General features: G+C 40.6%; 1 protein-coding gene across 1 annotated transcript; it reads left to right on the plus strand.

The window, feature by feature from the left end:
- The first annotated feature begins 1,956 nt into the window (after positions 1-1,956).
- Positions 1,957-24,455, plus strand: UCP3 (uncoupling protein 3). Its single transcript, XM_001368059.3, has 6 exons — positions 1,957-2,090; positions 3,024-3,234; positions 12,192-12,392; positions 16,477-16,578; positions 20,834-21,014; positions 24,261-24,455. Exons 1-6 carry the CDS (start codon positions 1,965-1,967, stop codon positions 24,382-24,384), a joined length of 945 nt encoding a protein of 314 aa, XP_001368096.1. The 5' UTR covers positions 1,957-1,964; the 3' UTR covers positions 24,385-24,455.
- Positions 24,456-24,920: the final 465 nt, after the last annotated feature.

Below are 24,920 nucleotides of genomic sequence, written 5' to 3' on the forward strand. Positions count from 1 at the left end.
ACAGTTTTCTCTACTTTCTTCAATTTAAGTCTGAATTTTGCAATAAGGAGCTCATGATCTGAGCCACAGTCAGCTCCAGGCCTTGTTTTAACTGATTGTACAGACCTTCCCTACCTTTGGCAAGGTATTCAATCAACCTGATTTAATAATGACAATCTGGTGATGTCCATGTGTCAAGTTGTCTTCTGGGTTGTTAAAAAAGTGTTTGCTGTGACCAACAAGTTATCTTTTTTTAAGTTTTATTTATTTGTTTATTACAGCAAAGTTCTTAGGTATCTCCCTCCTGCCCATCCCACACCAAAGAAGGTCTCATTTGACCCAAGAAAATGTACATATAAAACTCTCACATGTTTCTATTCATCAATTTCTCTGGAGGTTATTCAAGTTATTTTTCAAACAACATTTCAGTTACTGTATATAATATTCTCTTGGTTCTGCTTGTTTCACTTTTCAATAGGTCTTTCCATGTGTTGTGTTTTTTTAAGCTTTTACCCTTTGTCTTATACTAAATATACTAAATACAGGTTTCAAAGAAGAAGAGCGATAAGGACTAGGCAACTGGAATTAAATGACTTGCCCAGGGTCACACAGCAAATTAGTATCTGAGGCCAGAACTGGAAATTGAGGGGATATCCATCAATTGGGGAATGTCTGAACAAGTTATCGTATATGAATATGGTGGAATACTAATGTGCTATAAGAAATGATGTGCAGGAGGTTTTCAGAAAACCCTGAGAAGACTTATTTGAACTGATGCAAAATGAACAGAACTGAGATATCATTGTATACAATAACAACAATATTATAACAATGAGAAACTATGAAAGACTTAGTGATTCTAATCAATACAATGATCCAAGTCAATTCCAGGCCTTTTAATGAAAAATCCACCTCCAATCAGAGAACTAACAATTCTGAATACAGATTAAGGAATACTTTTTTTCCCACTTTACTTTTATTGCTTTTTTTTTGCAACGTGGCTAATATGGAAATATGTTTTGCATGATTTCACATGTATAATTGATATTATATTGCTTATCTTCACAATGAGTTGGGAAGGGGCAGAAGGGAAAAAATTTGCAATTCAAATTTTTTCCAAAAAAATGTTAAAATCTTGTCAACATTTCTCATTCCAATGATTTCCAAAAGACTTCAGAGCACTTAGGTCAATCCGATCTTTTTCATCCTTCTGCTCCTCAAAGGGTACCATGTTTCCTATTAGTTGGGGATCTCTGTTTCAAGGGGGCACAGTCTATAAGAGCAAAATTCACCCTATTCACCTTGCTGCCCTCTGATACAGGTTCGTGGAGAGACAAAAATTACAACTACTCCATGTGTGACTGGCCATAACTCTCCAACTGCTTTTACTGTCTCCAGGTTTAGCTACTAAAAAGCCTCTGGAATTTGACCACTTTTTTAGCCCACTCAATCCCAAACTGCTCCTCCCATCTGTATACTTTGTAAAGGAAGCATCAGGTGTTTAACACCATTGCTAACACATTAACAGCTGATCCATGGAGGCATGGTTATATCTTTTTTATAATACTAACAGCGGGAGGCAAGGTCCTATCTCTCTTACCTGCCTAGCTATATTCCTGACCTTTCAAATGAAGCTATAACCAATAAAACTCTAGGAGGCTTTAAGTTCACTTTGAGTTCATTGAGAGGGGCAATATCAGAACCTAACTCTCTTGACTTCCAGGCCATTGCACTTTCTTGCACACTATGTCTTCCCCCTCCCTGGGCTTCAGTTTTCCTTTCTGTTAAAAGAGGAGGTAAAAAAATAAATTAATAATAATAATAATTTTTTAAAAAGAGGATGTTAAACTCAATGAGGTTTAAGGGAATGGTCATTTACCATCATCTTTCTTTCTGATCATTCTTGTCATCTCCTTCAGACAATCTCAGTCTCCTCTGAGAGCACATTAAACACCACACAAACCCACTAGGAGTTATCTGGGACCATGGTTGGACTACAGCCCACGGATGTACCTCCCACTACTGCGGTCAAGTTCGTAGGGGCCGGCACTGCTGCCTGCTTTGCTGACCTCCTCACCTTCCCATTGGATACAGCCAAAGTTCGACTACAGGTAGGTGCCCCTTTCGCTGAGGGTCATCACTCCGTCTGATGGAGTGATTAGTTTTAAAGTATAATGTCCCCTCCCAGCTCACAAAGAATCCCGCAGCTGGACGGGACCTCAGAGGCCATCTAGTCCAACCCCTCCCAGAGCAAGGGCTCTCCTTTACAACATCCCAGCCAGGTGGTCATCTGACCTCTGACTGAAGACACCAAGTAATAAGGAATGTATTATCTCCTGTGCCAGTCCATTCTACTTTGGCACAGTTCTAATTGGTAGGAAGTTTTTCTTCTATCAGACTAAAATCTGTCTCTCTTCATCTTTACCCCATTGTTCTAGTTCTGCCTTCTGGACCAAATAGAATGAGCCCCAGTTTCCTCACCTGTAAAATAAGGAGATTGAACTAGATAAAGCCAAGTCCTCCATCGTCATCATCTAGATTCTGTGATCCTGAGGGCAAGTGATGATCTACACGACAGGCCTTCAAAGACTTGGAGGCAGTTGTGTCCTCACTGAGTCAGCCCTGGTTAAACCTCTCCATTTCCTCCACCTAGTGCTCAAGTGGGCTTATTCTAAGTCCTTCACCATTCTGATCACCCTCCTTTGAACACACACTGGCTTGGCAGTGTCCTTCCTAAAATGCAGCTTCCAGAACTGGATACAATACTACAGGAAGAGCCTGACTAGGACAGAAGATAGCAGGATTATGACCGCTCTCTTCCCAGAAACTATGCCTCCATTCATATAGCTTTCAATTTCATTAGCTGTTTTGGCTGCCATATTGCATTGCTTAGACTTAGACTTAGACTTATACTAAGCTTGTGGTCAGTCAAGACCCCCGTGTCCTTGGTACATGAACTATTGTCCATTCATGCCTTTTTGATCCTGTCTCCAGGACATCTACAGACTTTCCCTACATCTTCACCCCCTTCTTTTGTCTTTCAGATCCAAGGAGAATCCCAATCAGAGAAGGCAATTCAGAATGTTCGATACCGGGGAGTGCTGGGTACCATTACCACAATGGTGAAGACTGAGGGCCCCAGCAGCCTCTACAATGGACTGGTGGCTGGATTGCATCGCCAAATGAGCTTTGCCTCCATCCGAATTGGCCTCTATGACTCTGTCAAGCAATTTTACACCCCCAAAGGAGCAGAAAGTGAGTGCCAAAGCCAGGGAGAAGGGGAATCTTGGGCCCAAGAGACAACAGATCAGGAGAGGTGGAGGCACCTAGTTTGAAAGGCAGAAAGAACTGTCCTGATTTCCAGTGCAATCCAATATAACACGCACTGATTGTTCTATGGTTAATCATCTAACATGTTACTTGCTAGGGATCCAATGAAAAATAGTTAATGCCTCCTTGAGGGGGTCATATTCTGCTCTGGGAATTCAATAGGCAAACAGTGACTTATACACTAAAACTAGAGAGGAAAGAAAAGTGCAGAATCTGCAAGGAAGAAGAGTGCTGATCTTAGAGCCTGAAGATTTGAGGGGCTGTGGTACAAAATGGCAGCAAGGTCACTGGCTCTTGAAATGGAGATGACCCAGGGCCAAATCCCAGCTCTGTTTCTTACTATCCAGGTGACCTTCATCAAGTTTCTTACATGTTCTCAGTTTCTTTATACAATAAGCAAAAAGGTTGGACCATTAAAATATAAGCTTAAAGTTTAAAAAAAGAGTTTGAAAGTAGGTTCAAATTCTATCTCCAATACTGGTTAGCTGAATGATCCTGAGCAAGCTAGTCACCTTGAACCTCAGTTTACACATCCATAAAATGGGGGAAACAATTCTTGACCAATCTGCCTCAAAGAGTTATTATAAAGTTATTTTATAAAGAATAAAGCACTAATAGATCCCTGCTCAGGCATTCAACTTGGACTATATGCTCTGAGGCATCATTTAAGCATTGTTTAAACTTTCTCACCTCCCATTCTCTCCATCTTTCTATCATGTGTCAAGGCCACTAATTTGTAGGAAGCCTACCAGGACTACATGTTCTTTTCTTGGTATTTCCCATAGAGTTTTGCATAGACCAGGTGTCCTGGAATTGTTTGTTGAAAGAAGATAAGTTCTGCCCCCTCCCACCAACTTAATCTTCTGACTCACTTTTCCTATCAAAGCACTTTCAGAATTTGGAAACACTTTTCTTGCTGATTCCCCACTTCTTAATCCTGACACCCTCTGTTTACTGAGAAGCAAGGATGAAGTCTCTTCTCTTATCCATCCCTCATGGCCCTGGTTGAACCCCTCAAGAAGTTGCTGACTAAATCTCCTTTGGGCCTAGGGCAGGAAAACTGAAAATCCTCACTAGTAGGAACCAGATAATTTTTTTTTTTAACTCAACTAATTTACATTGGGCTGAACTAGCCTAAACTGAACTAAACTGGACTAGAATGAACTGAACTAGACTGAATTGAACTCAGAGCCCAGGATTTACATTTCTAATTTGAATCCAGCCAGCTGTGTGCTCTGAGAATTGCACTAGTACTAGTGAGGAAAACCCAAGAAATAAGACAGTCCCTGTTCTCTGGGAGTCAACAGCCTAGGAGCACCTACATGATAGCTATTAACAAGTAATCTCATTTTGGGGGTGGCTGGTGTGGCCCAGCACAAAAAGGCAATGTAACTGCTAGTCCAGGAAGGACAAGGGCAAGGAAGGGCAGCTTGTATCCCCTCACCTCCTTGCTGCTCTCTTCAAATCAGACAGAATTTTTTTAAAATAATATTTTATTTGATCATTTCCAAGCATTATTCATTAGAGACAAAGATCATTTTCTTTTCCTCCCCCCCACCCCCATAGCCAATGCATGATTCCACTGGGTATCACATGTGTTCTTGATTCGAACCCATTGCCATGTTGTTAGTATTTGAGTTAGAGTGTTCATTTAGAGTCTCTCCTCTGTCATGTCCCCTCAACCGCTGTAGTCAGGCAGTTGTTTTTCCTCAGTGTTTCTACTCCCACAGTTTGTCCTCTGCTTATGGATAGTGTTTTTCTCCTAGATCCCTGCAGATTGTTCAGGGACATTACACCGCCACTAATGGAGAAGTCCATTACGTTCTATTGTACCACAGTGTATCAGTCTCTGTGTACAATGTTCTCCTGGTTCTGCTCCTTTCGCTCTGCATCACTTCCTGGAGGTCGTTCCAGTCTCCATGGAATTCCTCCACTTTATTATTCCTTTTAGCACAATAGTATTCCATCACCAACATATACCTGATTTGTTCAGCCATTCCCCAATTGATGGGCATCCCCTCCTTTACCAATTTTTGGCCACCACAAAGAGCGCAGCTATGAATATTCTTGTACAAGTCTTTTTCCCCATTATCTCTTTGGGGTACAAACCCAGCAGTGCTATGGCTGGATCAAAGGATAGACTTTCTTTTATCGCCCTTTGGGCATAGTTCCAAATTGCCCTCCAGAATGTTTGGATCAGTTCACAACTCCACCAGCAATGAATTAATGTCCCTACTTGGCCACATCCCCTCCAGCATTCACTGCTTTCCTTTGCTGTCATGTTAGCCAATCTGCTAGGTGAGAGGTGATACCTCAGAGTTGTTTTGATTTGCAACTCTCTGATTATAAGAGATTTAGAACACTTCTTCATGTACTTATTAATAGTTTTGATTTCTTTGGCTGCAAACTGCCTGTTCATGTCCCTTGCCCATTTATCAATTGGAGAATGGCTTGATTTTTTTGTACAATTGATTTAGCTCTTTATAAATTTGAGTAATTAAACTTTTGTCAGAGGATTCTATGAAGATTTTTTCCCCAATTTGTTGTTTCCTTTCTGATTTTAGTTACATTGGTTTTGTTTGTACAAAAGCTTTTTAATTTGATGTAGTCAAAATTATTTATTTTACATTTTGTGATTCTTTCTATGTCTTGCTTGGTTTTAAAGTCTTTCCCCTCCCAAAGGTCTGACATGTATACTATTCTGTGTTTACCCAATTTACTTATGGTTTCCTTTATGTTTAAGTCATTCACCCATTTTGAATTTATCTTGGTGTAGGGTGTGATGTGTTGATCAATTCCTAATCTCTCCCACACTGTCTTCCAATTTTCCCAGCAGTTTTTATCAAATAGTGGATTTTTGTCCCAAAAGCTGGGATCTTTGGGTTTATCATATACTATCTTGCTGAGGTTGCTTGCTCCCAGTCTATTCCACTGATCCTCCTTTCTGTCTCTTAGCCAGTACCAAATTGTTTTGATGACTGCTGCTTTGTAATATAGTTTGAGGTCTGGGACTGCAAGGCCCCCATCATTTGTGTTTTTTTTTTCATTATTTCCCTGGATATCCTTGATCCTTTGTTCTTTCAAATTAACTTTGTTATGTTTTTTTCTAAATCAGTAATTTTTGGGGAGTTCAATGGGTATGGCACTAAATAGATAAGTTTGGGTAGGATGTTCATTTTTATTATATTGGCTTGTCCTATCCAAGAGCAGTTAATGTTTTTCCAATTGCTCAAGTCTAGTTTTAGTTGTGTGGAGAGTGTTTTGTAGTTTTGTTCATATAGTTCCTGTGTTTGTCCCAGGAGATAGATTCCTAGGTATTTTATTTTGTCTAAGGTGATTTTGAATGGGATTTCTCTTTCTAGTTTTTGCTGCTGAGCTGTGTTGGAGATATATAGAAATGCTGATGACTCATGTGGGTTTATTTTGTATCCTGCAACTTTGCTAAAGTTGTTGATTATTTCAATTAGCTTTTTGGTTGAATCTCTAGGATTCTTTAAGTAGACCATCATGTCATCTGCAAAGAGCGATAACTTGGTCTCCTCCTTGCCTATTTTGATGCCTTCAATTTCTTTTTCTTCTCTAATTGCTATTGCTAGTGTTTCTAGTACAATGTCAAATAGTAGAGGTGATAATGGGCATCCTTGTTTCACTCCTGATCTTATTGGGAATGCATCTAGTTTATCCCCATTGCAGATGATATTAGCTGATGGTTTTAGATATATACTGTTTATTATTTTTAGGAAAGACCCTTCTACTCCTTTGCTTTCTAGTGTTTTTAATAGGAATGGGTGTTGTATTTTATCAAAGGCTTTTTCTGCGTCTATTGAGATAATCATGTGGTTCTTGTTGGTTTGCTTGTTGATGTGGTCAATTATGTGGATGGTTTTCCTAATATTGAACCAGCCCTGCATCCCTGGTATAAATCCTACTTGATCATGGTGGATGACCCTTCTGATCACTTGCTCGAGTCTTTTTGCTAGTATCCTATTTAAGATTTTTGCATCTAAATTCATTAGGGAGATTGATCTATAATTTTCTTTCTCTGTTTTTGACCTGCCTGGTTTTAGAATCAGTACCATGTTTGTGTCATAAAAGGAGTTTGTTAGAACTCCCTCTTTGCTTATTATGTCAAATAGTTTGTATAGTATTGGGATTAACTGTTCTCAGAATGTTTGATAGAATTCACTTGTGAATCCGTCGGGCCCTGGGGATTTTTTCTTAGGGAGCTCTTTGATGGCCTGTTGGATTTCATTTTCTGATATAGGATTATTTAAGAATTCTATTTCTTCTTCTGTTAGTCTAGGCAGTTTGTATTTTTGTATATATTCATCCATATCACCTAAATTGGTGTCTTTATTGCCACATAATTGGGCAAAGTAATTTTTAATGATTGCCTTAATTTCCTCTTCATTGGAAGTGATGTCCCCCTTTTCATCTTTGATGCTGTTAATTTGCTTTTCTTCTTTCCTTTTTTTAATTAGATTGACCAGTACTTTTGTCTATTTTGTTTGTTTTTTCAAAGTACCAGCTTCTTGTCTTATTTATTAAATCAATAGTTCTATCACTTTCGATTTTATTAATTTCTCCCTTAATTTTTAGGATTTCTAGTTTGGTTTTCTGCTGGGGGGTTTTAATTTGATCGATTTCGAGTTTTTTCATTTGCATTTCCAATTGATTGATCTCTGCTCTTAACAGAATGTAATTACCTTCCCTATCCCTTTTAATCAGGTCTATTTTTGCTTTGGCTTTATCAGATATCATGATTGCAACTCCTGCCTTCTTTCTGTCAGTTGAGGCCCAGAAGGTCTTACTCCATCCTTTAATTCTGACCTTTTGGGTGTCTACCCGCCTCATGTGTGTTTCTTGGAGACAACATAGGGTTTTGGATTCTAATCCATTCTGCTATTCATCTACGTTTTATGGGTGAGTTCATCCCATTCACGTTCAAAGTTATGATTGTCACTTGTGGACTCCCTAGCATTTTGATATCCTTCCCTAATTGTAACCTTTCTTCTTCAGCTCTAACTTTTTAATCCAGTGATTTATTTTAAATAAGTCCCCCTTGTCCCCTCCCTTGATATATTTCCCTTTCTACCCCCTCCCTTTTTGTTCCCTCCCCCAACCCCCTCTTCTTCCCTCCCTTTTTTATGTTCTCTCCCCCTCTAGCCCCCTTGGTTTTCCCTTCTCCCTACCCTTGTTGGGTAAGATAGAATTCAAGATCCTAATGGATCTGGATGTTCTTCCCTCTCAGAGTTGATTTCACTGAGAGTAAGGTTTAAGTAAAAACTCTCTTCCTCTCCTTCTTATAGGAGTTTTCTTCCCCTTCCCTTCCTGTGTGAATCTTTGTGTGAGAAAGATTATTCTATTTGGTCTTTCTTTTCCCCCTATTTACACATTACATTTTCCCCACGTATTAATATACATAGATTGATATAAATATAGTCCTAATAGAAGAGAGTTTGAATAAAAGAAAAAGATAACATTTTTCTCCTTTTCCCTTTCCTTCATATTTACCTTTTCAGGTATTCCATGCTCTTTGTTTTTTGATATCGAACTTTCCACAGAGCTCTGGTCTTTTCTTTGCAAAAACTTGGAAATCTTCTATTTTGTTGAATGCCCATACTTTCCCTTGGAAGTATATAGTCAGTTTTGATGGGTAGCTGATTCTTGGTTGAAGGCCCAGCTCTCTTGCCTTTCTGAAAATCATGTTCCATGCCTTACGATCATTCAGAGTAGAACTTGCAAGGTCTTGTGTGACCCTGATTGGCATTCCTTTATATCTCAATCGTCTTTTTCTGGCTTCTTGTAAGATTTTTTCTTCTTCTTGAAAGCTGCGGAATTTGGCAATTACATTCCTGGGAGTTGTCTTTTGGGGATTTAGTGTAGAGGGTGTTCTGTGAGCTCTTTCAGTGGCTATATTGCCCCCTTGTTCTAGAATCTCTGGGCAATTTTCTTTGATTATCTCTTGTATTACGATGTCGAGTTTGCTGTTTATTTCTGACTTTTCTGGTAGTCCAATTATTCTTAAATTGTCTCTTGTCCCTCTATTTTCCAAGTCTATGACCTTGTCGGTGAGATATTTTATGTTCTCTTCTAATTTCTTGGTCTTTTGGCTTTGCTTTATTAATTCTTGCTCGTTTTCTTCCAGTTGGCTGATTCTGACTTTTAAAGCCTTGTTTTCCTTTTCAGTTTGGTCAAACTGGTTTTGTAGATGGGTGAATTTCTTTTGCATTATTTCCCACTTTTCCTCCCAGAAGGCTTCTATCGTTTTGATCATTTCCGATTCAAATTCTTCATGGGATTGTGGAGAGTTTCTGTTTCCTTTGGAAGGTTTCGGAGCATTTGCTTGTGTTTCCTCTTTTATCTCCTCTGTATTTTGTATTTTTGCTCCATAAAATGTGTCTGAAGTCACCCCCTTCTTCCTGTTTTTCTTGGAGTGTTGAGGCTTTTCTGTGGTGTTTGCCATCTCTATTTGAGTGGGGAGGTCTAGCTTTTCTTATCTCTGTCTGGTGTTCAGAGGCTTTAGCCCCAGGTAACTTGTCCATTTGTGGATGTTACTGCTCTCAGTTCCTTCCCGATGCTTCTTCGTTGCCTTACTCCCATGCTCTGAGCCTGGCTTTGCACTGTCCCCGGGGTATCTCAGAGCCTTTGTGGGCCAGAGAGGCCTGCACTCTGAGGGAGGAGGGGCCGAGGTTTCCCGGAGCTCTGAGGGCTCCTGATAGGATTAACTTCCTCTGGGTGGGATTGAGTGTGTCTTAAAGCAGGGACCTTCCCTGAGACTAGGAAGGAAGGATCCAGCCAGGGGGCTACAGGCTCCCCTCTGTCTCTCTCTGTTTCCCTGCTATCTGGGTGCCCCTGCGACTGGCTCAGGTTGTTTTCAGGGTGCAGCCTTCAGAATAGTCAGCCTTGAGGCCCTTTTGCTGGCTCTTAGGTTCCCGCTGCTGCCTCGGACTCAGCACTCTGGGTTGGGGGGGATGGGTCCTGGGACCTTCCTTCTGCCTACCCCTTAGATCCAAGTGATCTCTGGTTCTGGCTTTTGGGGGGCCGTACCTTTTGATCCAGGTCCAGGAGGAGGGTTCCGGGGGTCTATCCTGTTGTTTGTTTTGAATTTCGGTGTCCTAGAAGCATACAGTTTGAGATCAGTAAGGAAAGGGTTTCCGGAGATCTGAACTTTAGCTCTCCCTAAGCCACCATCTTGACTGGAACTCAAATCAGACAGAATTAAGAAAGGTCTCCTAAGAAGCCCAATGGCCTCCTAGGCACAGTGTCACAAAATTATAGAATCCCAGCCTCTCCGACCTGATTGAGAACAAAGAAGTCACATCAAAGCAGAAAATCACATCTACTATATCCCCATCAAGGGGTCATTCAAGCCTCCACTTGAAGCCTTGTCATGATGGAGAACTCACTACCTCTTGAGGCGGTCCACACCACTCTTGGATGTCTTTTCCTCATTCTAAAACCATCCTCACCACAACCTCCCTACATTGTTTCTAGTTCTCTCCTCTGGGGCCACCCAGAGCAAGTATAATCACTATTTTCCATGACAATTTTTTCAATGTTTGAAGACAGTGATCAAGTGTCTCTTAAGTCTTAAGACTAAATATTCCACTCAGCATAGTGGCACACTCCTGTGATTCCTGCAACCAGGAAGGCTGGAGCTGTTGGATCACCTGAGCTTGGAAGTTCTGAATTTTAATGTACTAAATCATCAATGTCCCCACCAGGTCTGGAACTATTATGCCCTGGGGCCACCAGCCTGCCTAAGGACAGGCAAACCAGTCCAGGCTGCAAATGGGGTAGATCAAAGCTCCTACAAATACCAGCAATGAAGCCCTCTCAAAAAAAAAATTTTTTTTAATTGTTCCTAGATAAATTAGACAAATTTCTGCTGAAGGAGGCTGAAGATTCGATGACTCAGGAAAATAGTCGGACAAAAGAGGGCAAAGTGGCTTAGTGGTTTGAGAGCCAGGCCTAGAGATGAGAGGTCCTAAATTCAAATTTGACCTCAGGCTAGGCAAAGGGGGTTAAATGACTCGATCAGGGTCACACAGATAAGAAGTGTCTGAGGCCAGATTTGAACCCAAGACCTACATGTTTTTTATAAAGCCATTGAGAGATATATAGACAGAGGCTCTCTCTTTATCCTCATGTATCTGACAATAACCAATCTTTGAACTTTACAAAAATCTTAAAGTATGGTCGTCACTCAATAGTTTTCATTCGTGTCTAACACTGTGACCCCATTTGGGATTTTCTTGGCAAAGACACTGGAGCAAATTGCCATTTCCTTCTCCAGCTCATTTTACAGTAGAGGAAACTGAGGCCAATAGGGTTAAGTAACTTACCCAGGGTTACATAGCTAGTGAGTGTCTGAGGCTGGATTTGAACTCAGGAAGATGAGTCTTCCTGACCCCAGGCCTGGCACTCTCTCCACTACTCCACCTACCCACCTCTTATGTCCCTGTTGTATCTGATTGCATTTTGCAGTTACCTGTATTGGAGCTGGTAATCCTCTCCTAGACCATAAGATCCATCAAGGCAGAAAGAGTGCCTTATCTAAATCATGTGTCTCTCCCAGAACCTAGGACAGAGCTCTGCTTAAAGTCAGTGTTTAATCAAAATGAATGTAATTGAACTGAGAATCTAGCCCAGCCAAATGAGCAAAGTGGGCCCGGGAGATGTGAAGCAGCCAATCCCAAATCATGGCGCTTTTCTGCACAGAGACTGGACTCGAATCATGATTACACTCCAAACTAAAACTTTCTTAGAGTGGCAGAAAAGGGAAGAGATGACTCTGGAAAGGTTCTGGCAGAGGCCTGACAGGATGCTGACTCACCCCGCCGTTTTCTCTCTCCTCCTCCTTCTTTGCCCCGCGACAGACTCCAGCATCATCGTCCGGATCCTGGCAGGATGCACAACGGGGGCCATGGCTGTGACCTGTGCTCAACCCACAGATGTGGTGAAGGTGCGTTTCCAGGCCAGTGTCCGACTGGGACCAGGAAGCTGCAGAAAGTACAGTGGGACAATGGATGCCTACAGGACAATTGCCAGGGAGGAAGGGATCAGGGGCCTGTGGAAAGGTGGGTCTTAGCTCTGAGTGCCTGGGGACTGAGGAGCCAGTGTTACCCAGACAGGATAATAAATGGGTGGAGGAGCAGCCCCTACCCAGCTACTACACCCACCACCCAGACCCAGGGAGCAGAGTTCCCCTAACAATAGCAATGGCCGCATCTCTAAGGTTTGCAAAGCACTTTCCTCACAACACCTGTGAGGGAGGTCACACAAGTATTCCCAGTTTACACAGGGAGAAACAAATAGCTTGCCTCCAGTCACAGCACTAGGAAGCATTGGAGCTAGGATTTAAACCCACGCCTTGTGATTGTGAGTGCAGCCCCCCTTTCTCCACACAGCCCAGGTACTAACACCTTTTATAATCTGGAAGAAGGAAACGTTCCAGTCACCTGCTGTCACCCACAGTCTCCTTCAATTATCACTCAGCAGATCTCTGACTCAGATCATTCTGTGATCCTTGCATGCATGAGATTCAGCCGAGGGCTCTGGAGATATTTTGCCTTGAGAAAAAGCTCTGGAGGCATAGGGAATAGTTACTATTTTCTAAAATCTGATGGCTTATCCTAGAGAAGAGGGAGCATAATTCTCTTCCTTGGTCTCGTGAGGCAGAATTAAAATCAGTAGGAAGGAATCAGAAGAAATTTTAGCTCAATAGAACTTCCTAACCATAACCAGTCCAGAGTGTTGCAGTGGTAGGTAATGAGCTCCTCCACCCTTGAGGTATTCAAGCAGAAGCTCAATAACTGACTGTTGGGGAAACCACAGAGAGGATTTCTGCTCCAGAGTCTAGGAGGTTGGACTAACTGACTTTTCTAGTCTCTTCTATGTATAAAGGCATGCTAGGACTATTATCAAAGTATGTGGAAGGGTTGGTGTCCTTGGAATGCCATTACTCATCTAAGAGGCCTGGTGGATTTGGAATCACAAAATCCTAAGTTAAAATCCTGCCTCAAATACTTACTAGCTGAGTGACCCTTGGCATGTCATTTAGCCTCTGTTTGCCTCAGTTATAAAATGGGAATAATAATAGCATCTACTTCATGAAGTTGTCAAGAGGTTCAAAAAAGATAACCCATGTAAAGTTGCAAGCCTAGAAGTGCTATACAGATGTCATTTTTTATTGTGATGAAAAGCCCTGGGTCCCAGCTCTGCCCTGTGGTCCCTGGGAAATTCCTTCTCTTCTCTGAATCTATTCCTTACCCATAGAATATGGAGCTCCAGGAGACTTCCTGCTCTGTTCCCCTTGTTTGAAAGTCCCTTTCAGACCCAATATGCTGAGTTTTCCTCCAGTAAAGTCCTATTCTGATACTTCATTGTGGTGTGTTGATACCAATGGATTTTGCTGATAGATTTGCTGATAGAACTCAAACCCAGGCAGCTCTTATCAAGCTGGAAAAGTTGCAGTCTGTGTGCATCCCCAGGCTGCCCTCAAGAGTATTAATTTCTTTTTTATTAAACCATGCCTAGGTCTGGTTCTCATTGGACTGAGCTACCCAGCTGCCCCCAAGAGTATTAATGTCTTGGTTGCAGCAAATTCCACTGAGTCCTAGCCGAGAAGGGATGATTGGCATGGGTGGAAGAGGCATTCTTGTACCTACAAATTCATAGAACCTTTCCATACTGACATTCTGTGTTCCAGGATCCTAGCACTAACCTGCCTCCAGGGCAGTTGGGAGATTCAAATGAAATAAGATCTACAAAGTGCCTTGTAAACCTTAAAGCCCCAGAGAATTGAGGGATGTTGTTATTAAGTCTTCCCTACCCATCAGCCTTTTGTCTGTTGAATCTCTAGTCATCCTTCAAAGCCCAAATCAAGTTCTCTTTCCATCAGTAAAGCCTTGCTCAATCCTCCCAGGTGACGATGCACTTCCCTCATAGAACACTTTCTCTCCCATCCTCTGTATTTGCCATGTAATCATGTATATTATAGGGGCACCTTGTAGGCACAGTGGATTGTAAAGCCAGGCCCAGGGATGGGAGGTCCCAGGTTCAAATATGACCTCAGACACTTCCCAGCTGTGTGACCCTGGGCAAGTCACTTGACCTCCATTGCCTAGCCCTTACCACTCTTCTGCCTTGGAACTGATACTTAGTATTGATTCTAAGACAGAAGGTAAGGGCTTAAAAAAATAGTTTATAATATAGTTATCTATTTATGCCCACATATTAATATATTACATAATAACACATGTCATTACATAATATATAATTTTAATATTTAATATACTTATCTAGGTTTATAGATTATCTCTATTTAGCTTGTGAATTCCATGAGCACAGAGAATGAGGTTTATCTAAACTTCCTATCTCCTCCAGAGCCAAGCACTGAACTCTGCTCACAACAGACACAAGAAGTGATTATTGTTTTTAAGGGGTCCCACCTCCTTCAGCTCAAACACTCTTTATTCAGAGCTCTAATTTCCTTTTTAACTTTGCTATTTTAGACTCTAGAATAACTAGATTCTAAATAAGCAATAGAAAAGAGAACACACCCTTTGAAAGGTAACCTAAAGCCTTTTTTTTGTTCTGGACTCCTTGGGCAGTTTGATGAAGTCTGTGGATGACTATTCCCCACCCTTCTGAGAATAAGATTTTTATATGAATAAAACAGAGTGCACAGGATTATGAAGAAAATAAATTGTGGTGAAATCAAAATGTAATTTTCTATCTCATTCAAGTTCAGAGTCACTGAAAGCAATTCACAAAATGATTGGGAATCTGTGGATCCATGCCCTAAAAGGCACAGACTTAAACAGTGGGATTTCTTTAAATTTAAATTGCTCACCCGGCATGTATTTGGAAGAAAAGATAGGCCTGACTATAACATAAGACACAATCCTACCCTTTTTTATTCTGTAAGCCTGTAGGAGAAACTGCAATATATCAGCTCCCATTTCCATCCCATTTGGGGCATGTGCACAGCACTTTCCTCACAACAGCTAGTATATCCAGAGACTTCCCTTCTTCCCCATGCAGTATCTAAGGGGAAGAGACCAGAAGCAGAGGCGCCTTCAGACTCCACAGCCAGCCAGGTCTCTTCTGCCTCAATCAGGCCTTCTCATCAGCACCATGTTCAAATGTAGTGAAAAGTTCGAGTCCTGGTCTCTGTTCGGAGGTAGGACTCAGACAGAAGGTTCCAGTTCTGTCACTAACTCAATAATTTTTTAAGCAGGTCTCTTAGTTTCTTCATCCAGGAAATAAAAGAATCAAACCAGAAGGTTTCTAAAACAGGGGCTCCTAACCTTTTGTGTGTCACAGATAACTTTGACAGCCTAGATTCCTTCCAAAAATAATATTTTTTTAAATTCATAATTGAAGGAAATGCTAAACTCCAGTTAGATATAAATGAAAATAAAGTTATCATTTTCTTTCTTCCCATTTTTCACAAAAATGTTTCCAAAACTATCCACCAAATCTATCCATGGGCCCCAGTTTAAGAACTCTTCCCTGTCCCAGGGACCATTCCAGATGACACTCTTCTGCAGAAGACTTGAATGAAGGCATGGCCTTACCCTTAGGCCCTGAGGATTCCGCTTAGAGATAAGGAAGGACTTTACAGTGTCATTAACCATCTTGTTGCAGGAAGAGAGTTGAGGCCTGAGCTTTAAACCTAGGGCAGAGTCTCCTATGACTGTAATATGTGAAATCCTCAGCAAAAATACAGGATGAGATTAAATGACCGGCAGAGGATTCTATTGCTGTGTATTATAGCTAGGTATTGTCTTACCCATCTAATAAACAGTGAGCTCTGTGAGGTAAGGGACCATAACTCATCTAGATTTGCCATTTCTTTTTTTTTTTAAACCCTTACCTTCTGTTTTAGTAACAACTCTAAGACAGAAGGGCAAAAGCTAAGCAAACAACTTGCCCAGGATCTCACAGCTAGGAAGTGTCTGAGGTCTGATTTGAACTCAGGTCCTCCCACTTTTAGGCTTGGTGCTCTATCCACTGTATTATCTAGTTGCCCTAGATTTGCCATTTCTCCCAGAGCTTAGCATTGTGCTTCTAATCTAGTAGGCAACTAACATTTATTGAATAAAATTAAAATGACTCCTATCCCTCCTGACCCATTCCTTTCTGTCTCTCTAACAGGAACTTTGCCCAACATCACCAGAAATGCCATTGTCAACTGTGCTGAGATGGTGACTTATGACATGATAAAGGAGGCCCTGATAGATCGCCACCTGATGACGGGTAAGGCCTTGGGCTTTTCTATCAGTAGCACAATTTTCGTCTCCCTCCTCAGACTCCTTTAGTGAAGCAAGACTCTGGAAGACACGGGCACTGACACCAGGACGGAAATCAACCTTGAGGCAACTGGCACCTGCCTGTGGGTCTCTCAGTAGGTCAAACAATCCCAGCTCCCTGAAAAGGAAAGCCATCGGTCCTGCCCTCCTTGGATCACAATGTTAGAGTTGGAAGGAACTTTCAAGAAGATTTAGGCTAATGTTCTCAATGGACAGGTAAAAAAGCCAAGGCCCAGAGATGTTTCCCAAGATCACACAGGAAGCGGAGGCGGGTTGTCCAGATCAAAATACAGCACCCTTTCCACTGTACTGCAAAGCATTCCAAAGAGTTTATAGTCTCTCCATAAAACAACAATTAAGTACTTAACTGCATAGCACTCATAGAAACACCACTGGCCTAAAATCCAGAAGACCTGGGTTAGTGTTCCAATTCTTATTAGCTGTGTGAACTTTGTCAAGTCACTCTCTCTGTCCTTGTTATCTGTGAAGGATGGATGATACTCTTTGAACTGTTACTTTACAGGGTTGTAAACCTTAAAATGTTATATAAATTCTCAGGAGACACACAATACAGCGTAATTGGGGAAAAAAAAAAACAGAAGAAAGGCTAATTGTCAGATGATCCATAATAATAGCTGTCATGTAAATGGTATTTTAAAGTTTGCCCACTTTATGAACATCTCATTTGATCTTCATAACACCCCAACACCCCTGTGAGGTACATGCTATTATTGTGCCCTTTTTCAGCTGAGGAAACTGAGGCTTATATGGGTTCACTAACTTGCCTATGGTCATACAATTAGTAAATTTATGAGGAGAATTTTGGCCTAATCCCAAATCCAGAATTCTGGCTTTGCACTCTACTTTCCTGCCTCTTAGCAGTTGTCAAATGTATAGGACTTTATGATTTAGAAAGGGCTTTTTATCCATTTTCTCATCTGACCTATTAGCATTTCAAAATACATCAATTCACAGATTCCTATATGTGTTTCAGAAACACAATTCCCCTCTTAATCTAAGTCACGGATAAAGAGACAAATATAAAGAACATATAACTATTAGGGGCATCTTGGTGGTGCAGCAGATAGAGCATTGGGCTTAGAATCAAGAAGACCCACCTTCATGAGTTCAAATCCAGCCTCAGACACTCCCTAGCTTCCTTCAAACTCCAAGTAAATCTCACCTTCTACAGGAAAACTTGTCTAACCCCTCTTAGTTCTGGTGCCTTTCTTCTGTTGATTATATTGTCTTTTTCCTGTTTATAGTTTGTTTATATATATTTGCTTGCTTGTTGTCTCTCCTATTCAACTGTGAGCTCCTTGAGGGCAGAAAATGTCTTTTGCCTCTTTTTGTATCCCTAGTGCTTAGCATAGTCCTGGTACCTAATAGGTGCTTAAGAAATGTTTATTGACTGATTGACTAACTTTTAGGAAGTCAGCCTGTCCTAACTAGACTGATCCTTAGATGATGGGCATAAATAGTAGGTGTGGACCTTCCCCTCATCTCTTCCCTCTCCACTGGGTGTGGGCTTCCTAGAACTTTGTTGCCAACAGCTTTTGAGAGCTTGAGCCACTTTAATGAAAGAATTAGAAGAAGGTTTGAAATGAGGATAGGGCAAGGAGGAAAGGGAAAAGAAAGAAATAAGCTTTTATATAGCACCTACTTTGTGTCAGGCACTGAGTAATTTTTTTACAAATATTTAATTTGATCCTTACAAGAACAATAAGAGATAGGTGTTATTATTATCTCCAATTTACAATTGAGGAAACTGAGGCCAAAAAAAATTATGTGACTTGCCCAGGATCACACAGGTAAAAAACTGGATTTGAGTTTAGTTCTTCTTGACTCCAAGCCCAATACTACCCTCACATGAGAAGAGGAGGAGGAGGAGGAAAAGGAGGAAGAAAAGGAGGAGCAGCAGCAGCTGCTGCAAAGGCTACTGCACAGAAGAGCAGTATGCCTTATTCAGATTCCTAGATACTGTTTGTATTATCATCTATTCAAACCCACTGCTCCCATCCTCTCATTTTATACCGGATCCATTCAACCTAGCCAAAATTAACTATGCAATATGATAGTGAGGTTAAAAAACACTTATTTAGTCAGAATGTACCATAAACAATGGGGAAGAAACTAAGTGTTCTCACAACCCATTTCCCCAAACTCCTTCCTCCCACCCTCTAGTTTCAGGATGGTGTGAAGTCATTTTTCTTAGCTTTTATAGCTTATCAGCAGAATATGAAGTCGCCATGAGTACTGGCAGTGAGACTCAGTGCATTAGGGTTCATGGCTGGAACCAACAATAGAAACCAGGGCCCAAATTCTCATTACTATCAGAATGGATCCTAGAACATCAGGCTAAGTGCTGACTCTTATTGCTCCTCTGTCTCCATTTGCCTCCTCCTCTTTGTCCTTTTCAGACCCAGCTTCTTCATTTCTCCTCTGCTACTTCAGCAGACTCTAGAGAAACCCCTCATATGCAGATGAAATGTAAAAGCATCCCAGGTTCTCACACTTGCAAACTGAACTTCTTAAGTGGCCATTTAGGTTATCACCTATAGTTTCTGGAACAGTAATGGTAGCCACCAGATCAAGACATGGTCTATTAATCTACCAATAAAATAACATTGTCACAGGAATGGCAATGTCTTGGATAGTTGACTAACATTGGATCACCACCTACAGTTTCGACAAACACTTTTTTCAACAAACATTTATTAAATACTTATTGCGGAAGCAGCTCGGTAGCTCAGTGGATTGAGAGCCAGGCCTAGAGATGGGAGGTCCTAGGTTCAAATGTGGCCTCAGACACTTCCTAGCTGTGTGACCCTAGGCAAGTCACTTAACCCCCATTGCCTAGCCCTTACCATTCTTCTGCCTTGGAGCCAATACACAGTATTAATTCCAAGATGTAAGGTAAGGGTTTAAAAAAAAAAAACCAACACTTATTGTATACATGGTACTAGAAAAGTTTGGATAAAATTCAGTCCTTGTTGTCATGGTAGACACACCTTGGGTATACTCATTGAATACATAGGGGAGAATAATATTAGATAAAGATGGGGAAATGAGCTGGTTTCAGAGGATGGATTGCCCTGAAGATTTTTAGATTTCTCAATCTGAATTGTATTGAATAGGCAATAGAGAGACACTAAAAGGTCTACTGCAGAAGAATGACATAACCAGATCTATTTTTAAGAAATATTAATCTGGCAGTATGTGAAAGGGAAGTAGAGAGGGAGAAGATTTGTTAAAAGGCTAACTTGTCAAGCTTGGCCCTGAAGAGCCAAGAAGAAAATGAGCTCCCTTCTTTTCTCTACAGAGGTGGGGGTTCATAAATGTGGAGTGTTGCATACACTGTCAGTCTTGGTTGATGTGTTGGTTAGTTTTGATAAACTGCCTTTTTTCTCCCTTTTTTTATTCTTATAAGAAATAGTTCTCTGGTTAAGGGGGAGAAAGGAATGTAAAAATACAAGATAGTAATAATTTGTTTAAAGGCAGTTATTATAATAATTCAGGCAGGTGGTAACATAGGTCCATGATAAGCTAGTAGAAAAATGGAGAACATGAAATAAGTTACCAAGGCTTCTAAGGTTTCAAGGCTTCCAAGGTTCCAAGGCAGAAGAGTGGTAAGGGCTAGGCAATGGGGGTTAAGTGACTTGACCAGGGTCCCACAGCTGGGAAGTGTCTGAGGTCAAATTTGAATCCAGGACCTCCCATCTCTAGGCCTGGCTCTCAATCCACTGAGCAACCCAGCTGCCTCAGCAATAATTATTTAATAAATGTTTGATGAAAAAAAGTGTTTGTTGAAACTATAGGTGGTGATCCAATGATAGTCAGCTATCCAAGACATTGCCATTCCTGTGACAATGTTATTTTATTGGTAGATTAATAGACCATGTCTTGATCTGGTGGCCACCAAAAATGTTAGGGAGGTAAAATCTATAGATTTTGGTAGCTGACTAAATATGAGAGATGAAAGTCAAAGATTACAGCTCTAGGAATGTGAACATGTAAATCAGGTTTGCAATAAGCCCCACAGAAATGGTGGAATTCAGAAGGAAAACCCAATGACAATGAATAGGAAAAAAAAAATTCTGATCATGGGGAAACTCCCTTCTTCCTGCCCATCCTACAACTCTTGGGTCCCCTCAGAAAAGGTGACCCATCCTGCAATGTGACCTTTTCTCCTTCTTTTGCAGACAACTTCCCCTGCCACTTTATCTCAGCCTTTTCAGCTGGTTTCTGTGCCACTGTTGTGGCCTCCCCTGTGGATGTTGTGAAGACCCGATATATAAATTCCCCTCCTGGACGCTACAGTAGCACCGTGGACTGTATGCTGAAGACTCTGAGCCAAGAAGGTCCTACAGCCTTCTACAAGGGGTGAGCTCCCCTTGCTCAATGCCTTCCATGCTCTGGGGATCCCAGCTTTGAGCTTACACTTTTGGGGGGACAGGACACTTCAGGGAGTATAGGATAATGGAGAGAACCCTCTGCTGGAAATCAGGAAACTTAAGTAAGCATTTACCACTCACTGGTTCTGTCATCTTGCACAAATCCCTTCCTCTTTCTAGGCCAAAGTTTCCTTCTCTGTAAAGTGAGGGAGTCAGCTTTAATAATTGCTAAGGTTTATTCTTGTTTTCATACTACGTGATTCCAAGTAGAGTGGAGTCTCTGTCTTGCCCCTGGCCCCCCTTACGAATTACAAGTAACCCATTATATCAGGGAGACCTTAGCCCTAAGGAACTTGTATGTTCTATCGCCACACAGACCTGTTAATTCTGTGCAGTTCTATAGCATTCATCACACATAGGTCATGAGGGACACCAGGCCAGGAAGGGATGGTACAATGCAAGCCCAGCACAAGTGCCACACTGAGCAGAGTCTGCACCATCTTTGTCACTGATTCACTGTGAGAAATAGACTAAGTCCTTTGGGCTCTCTGGATGGCAGCGCAGGGAAGCCCTGGACCTCTCCGAGTAGATGCTAACGTCCAGGTGAAGGTTAAATCATTAGATCCAGCCACTCTACCAGTTCTAAATCCATCTAACAACACAATTATTAGCTGTCCATCTTGTGCATGAGGACAGCATAAGAGAGCTGGATTGAAGCTTTAGCTCAATCAGGGGAACTACATCAAGTCATTCTGCCCTCTCATCTGAGAAAGATGTCAAAAAGGAAGTAGATTGATAGACCTTTTTGATGACGTTTTCTTTCTCTCTTGAATTTATTTTGTGTTACTTTCACATACTGAGGGCTGGGGCTATTTTGTTTTTATCTTTCTGTCTGTTCCCAGTGCCTGGCATAGGGATCTGTACAATGTAGCACTCAATGATTTTTGTTGAATTTAATTGAAACCATGTTGGTTCTTTGTCATCACTGTTTCATTTTCTGTTTGCTAACTATCCCTTTAATTATATGTTCTAGAATTTTTCCAGAAATTAAAATTAAGATTAATAGGCTTCAGTTTGTAGACTCTATTTTCTTCCTTTTTTAGTAAATCAAAACATTTGCTTTACTCCAGACCTGGGATGCCTTTGCTATTCTCCATGATGTTTCAAAGATCACTGACAGTGGCTCAGCAGCCATAGCTTCCAGTTCTGGGCCTGATATAATAGTTTGTCTAAGCCTGAAAAGTTAAACTCATCAGCGGCAGATAGAGGCTCTTTTATGATCTCCCTATTTATCCTGGGTATCAACTCTCTTATTAGCCATTTTCTTCTGTCTTTTCCAGCCCCAAAATCATAGTCCTTGACAAAGGAAATAGAAGTGAATTAAGAGCTGACCAACTCTTTCTTCTTTTCCCTTTCAGCACATCCTCTACTCCAAGCAATGTTTGATTTGTTTCTCTCTTTCCTCAGTAGCATTTTTCAAAATTTTTTGGTTGTGTTAAGCTTTCCTTGCTGGTCTCAGCTCATTCTGCCTTGCCACTCATAGTCTTGCAAAGTTGTGTCAAGCTTTTCTACTTGGCCTTTTTTCCCCCTGTATTTGAATTCCAACTTAGTACACTCTTTTAAGAGTACAATTAGTACTTAGTACTAATCTTAGTACAATCTTTTAAGAATTCTAAACTGGCTGATGAATTCCCTGGACAGCTACATCTGTTTCTTTAGACAACTATTCATAGAAATTATTCCTCTGCATCTTCAGAATTTAATTCTTGAGAGCTTCCCATCCTTCCTAGCTTAACTTTCAGTGTTAAATTTTGTTTTGTTTTGTACTTTGCTTTTTTATTTTATTTTATTTTTATTATCATGCAAAACATTTCCATCTTGGTCACTGATGTAAGAGCATACTCATACACAGCCAAAACTCCAAAATAAAACTGTAAATACACTGATGTAAAAGGTAGTATGCTTTGATCCTCATCCATCTGCCTCCGACAGTTCTTTCTCTGGAGTCCACTATCAAATTTTAGACAACAAGATCCTATACTTTCTCAGAGCCCTTTAAAGTCTTCTTTTCAGAAATTCAGAAATTGAGAATACTTCCCAGATCATAACCTTTTTCTCCTCTATTATGAATTAGAATATGAAATGATCAATTCCCCAAGGGGGAATTTCCTCTTTTCCTCATCATTTCCACTTCAGCATCCAATTCTTATTTGTCATTAAGAATCATGGGTAGAATAGCAATTCCCCAGAGCTGGTTTCTCCATCTTTTGAAGGCATAAATTATAATTCAAGTGAGGCTCAAAGAAGATAAATGATGCTGATAGTTAAACATCTAATAAATTAGTAAGCTAATACTAACACAGATCTTTTGATTTCAAGACCAATTCTCTTTCTAGAATCCTGCCTCTCTATGACACAAATCTCCTAGGGTTGTATCAAATAAAATGATGTATACACAACTGAAAAACATTGGAGCAAGGAAATAAAACAATTTGATTATTGAACTCTTCCCTCTTCTCCTTTTTTTAATATACAAAGATTTGACACAAACCTCAATTAAAATATAATGGGGAAGAGCAAGTACACAAATAATTATGATACATGGGAGAACAGGAAAAAAGCACAAAGGAGAGTCCAGGAAAATTGTGAAGAGAAAATCAGGAAGGGGATGGAAGAGGTGTGGTAGAATTGAGTGCCATGCCCTAATCAGACAAAAGCATAATGCAAGACTTTCTGAGGAAATCTAAAGATATTTTAAGATTCTTACATCTAAAGGACTTAAATGGAAAAGGAGAAGATTTGTTTTGTGTGACTCCAAAAGTATGAACCAGGAGTAGCAGGTGGAAGTGACTAGAAAGCCCAGATTTTGATGGAACATAAAAGAACTTTCTAAGTTTCAGAGCTAACTCATTTAGAACAGAGATTCTAGGAGTGAGCTTCCAATCAACAGAGGCATTCAAACATTGAATAGATCATCCTTATCTAGTAGACTGCAAAAAGGATTTCTATATTGGGAGGAGGGTTAGGCCATTCCAACTCTAAGAGCAGATGATTAAATACATAAGATTGGAAAAATCTAGGCACTTTTACCAACTTATAGCAGTTGTTCAGAAGATCACAAGAATGATCAGTTGCTCCTTTAACAGACATGTTTAAAGTTTCTGCTCTGTGCAGTGTCTTGTGCTAGTATCCAGGCTTATCTAACTCAAATGTCTGCTGCTTCTTTCCTCTCTAGATTCACTCCCTCCTTTCTTCGTTTGGGATCCTGGAACGTGATGATGTTTGTGACCTATGAGCAGTTGAAACGGGCCCTTATGAAACTCCAGATGTCTTGGGAATCTTCATTTCAGCCAAAATGAGAAGAGTATTGGAATATGGAAATCATAAGAATGATATACATACCCAAAGATAAACATAAACATTTATAGAACTGTTTGCTTACTGCCAAACCTTAAGAAATACCCTTTCATAGATTGAAACATGAAGAAATGGAAGAAGAAAAGGTAGATAAGAAGGAGGTTTCTGTCTTAGGAACAGCCTTGTCAGGTACTGACAAGATAAAGTCATAAATTATATTAATTTTTAAACATATCAAGATTGCTGCCTAATATTTAGGCAAGAGAAGATAAATTCAAACAGACCTATTTGGGAAAATCAGAAGGTATGGTGGATGTATTCTGGACGTTGGATTAGAAAATTAATTGAGAGCAGTTTAAGAAGAGCAGGACTTTAAGTCAAGGGCAGAGATGAATAGGTATCAAAGTTTCTATTCATTGAGGAATCCAGGATATAGCTGGCAATTTCTCAAAATCATAGAACCTCATTGTTGGATGGAAAATGTCAGAGCACATCTAGTTCAACCTGTATGTGAACAGTAAACACCTCCATAAAGTCC

Source organism: Monodelphis domestica, chromosome 4, assembly GCF_027887165.1.
Source record: "Monodelphis domestica isolate mMonDom1 chromosome 4, mMonDom1.pri, whole genome shotgun sequence".
NCBI classification, from domain to species: domain Eukaryota; kingdom Metazoa; phylum Chordata; class Mammalia; order Didelphimorphia; family Didelphidae; genus Monodelphis; species Monodelphis domestica.

What these genes read in the sequence shown, in the direction of transcription:
- UCP3 (XM_001368059.3), top strand. Translation starts at nt 1,965, where the DNA reads ATGGTTGGACTACAGCCCACGGATGTACCTCCCACTACTGCGGTCAAG. An exon ending in CACCCCCAAAGGAGCAGAAA is followed by an intron (nt 3,235 to 12,191) that starts GTGAGTGCCAAA and finishes GCCCCGCGACAG; the next exon opens with ACTCCAGCATCATCGTCCGG. An exon ending in GATCAGGGGCCTGTGGAAAG is followed by an intron (nt 12,393 to 16,476) that starts GTGGGTCTTAGC and finishes TCTCTCTAACAG; the next exon opens with GAACTTTGCCCAACATCACC.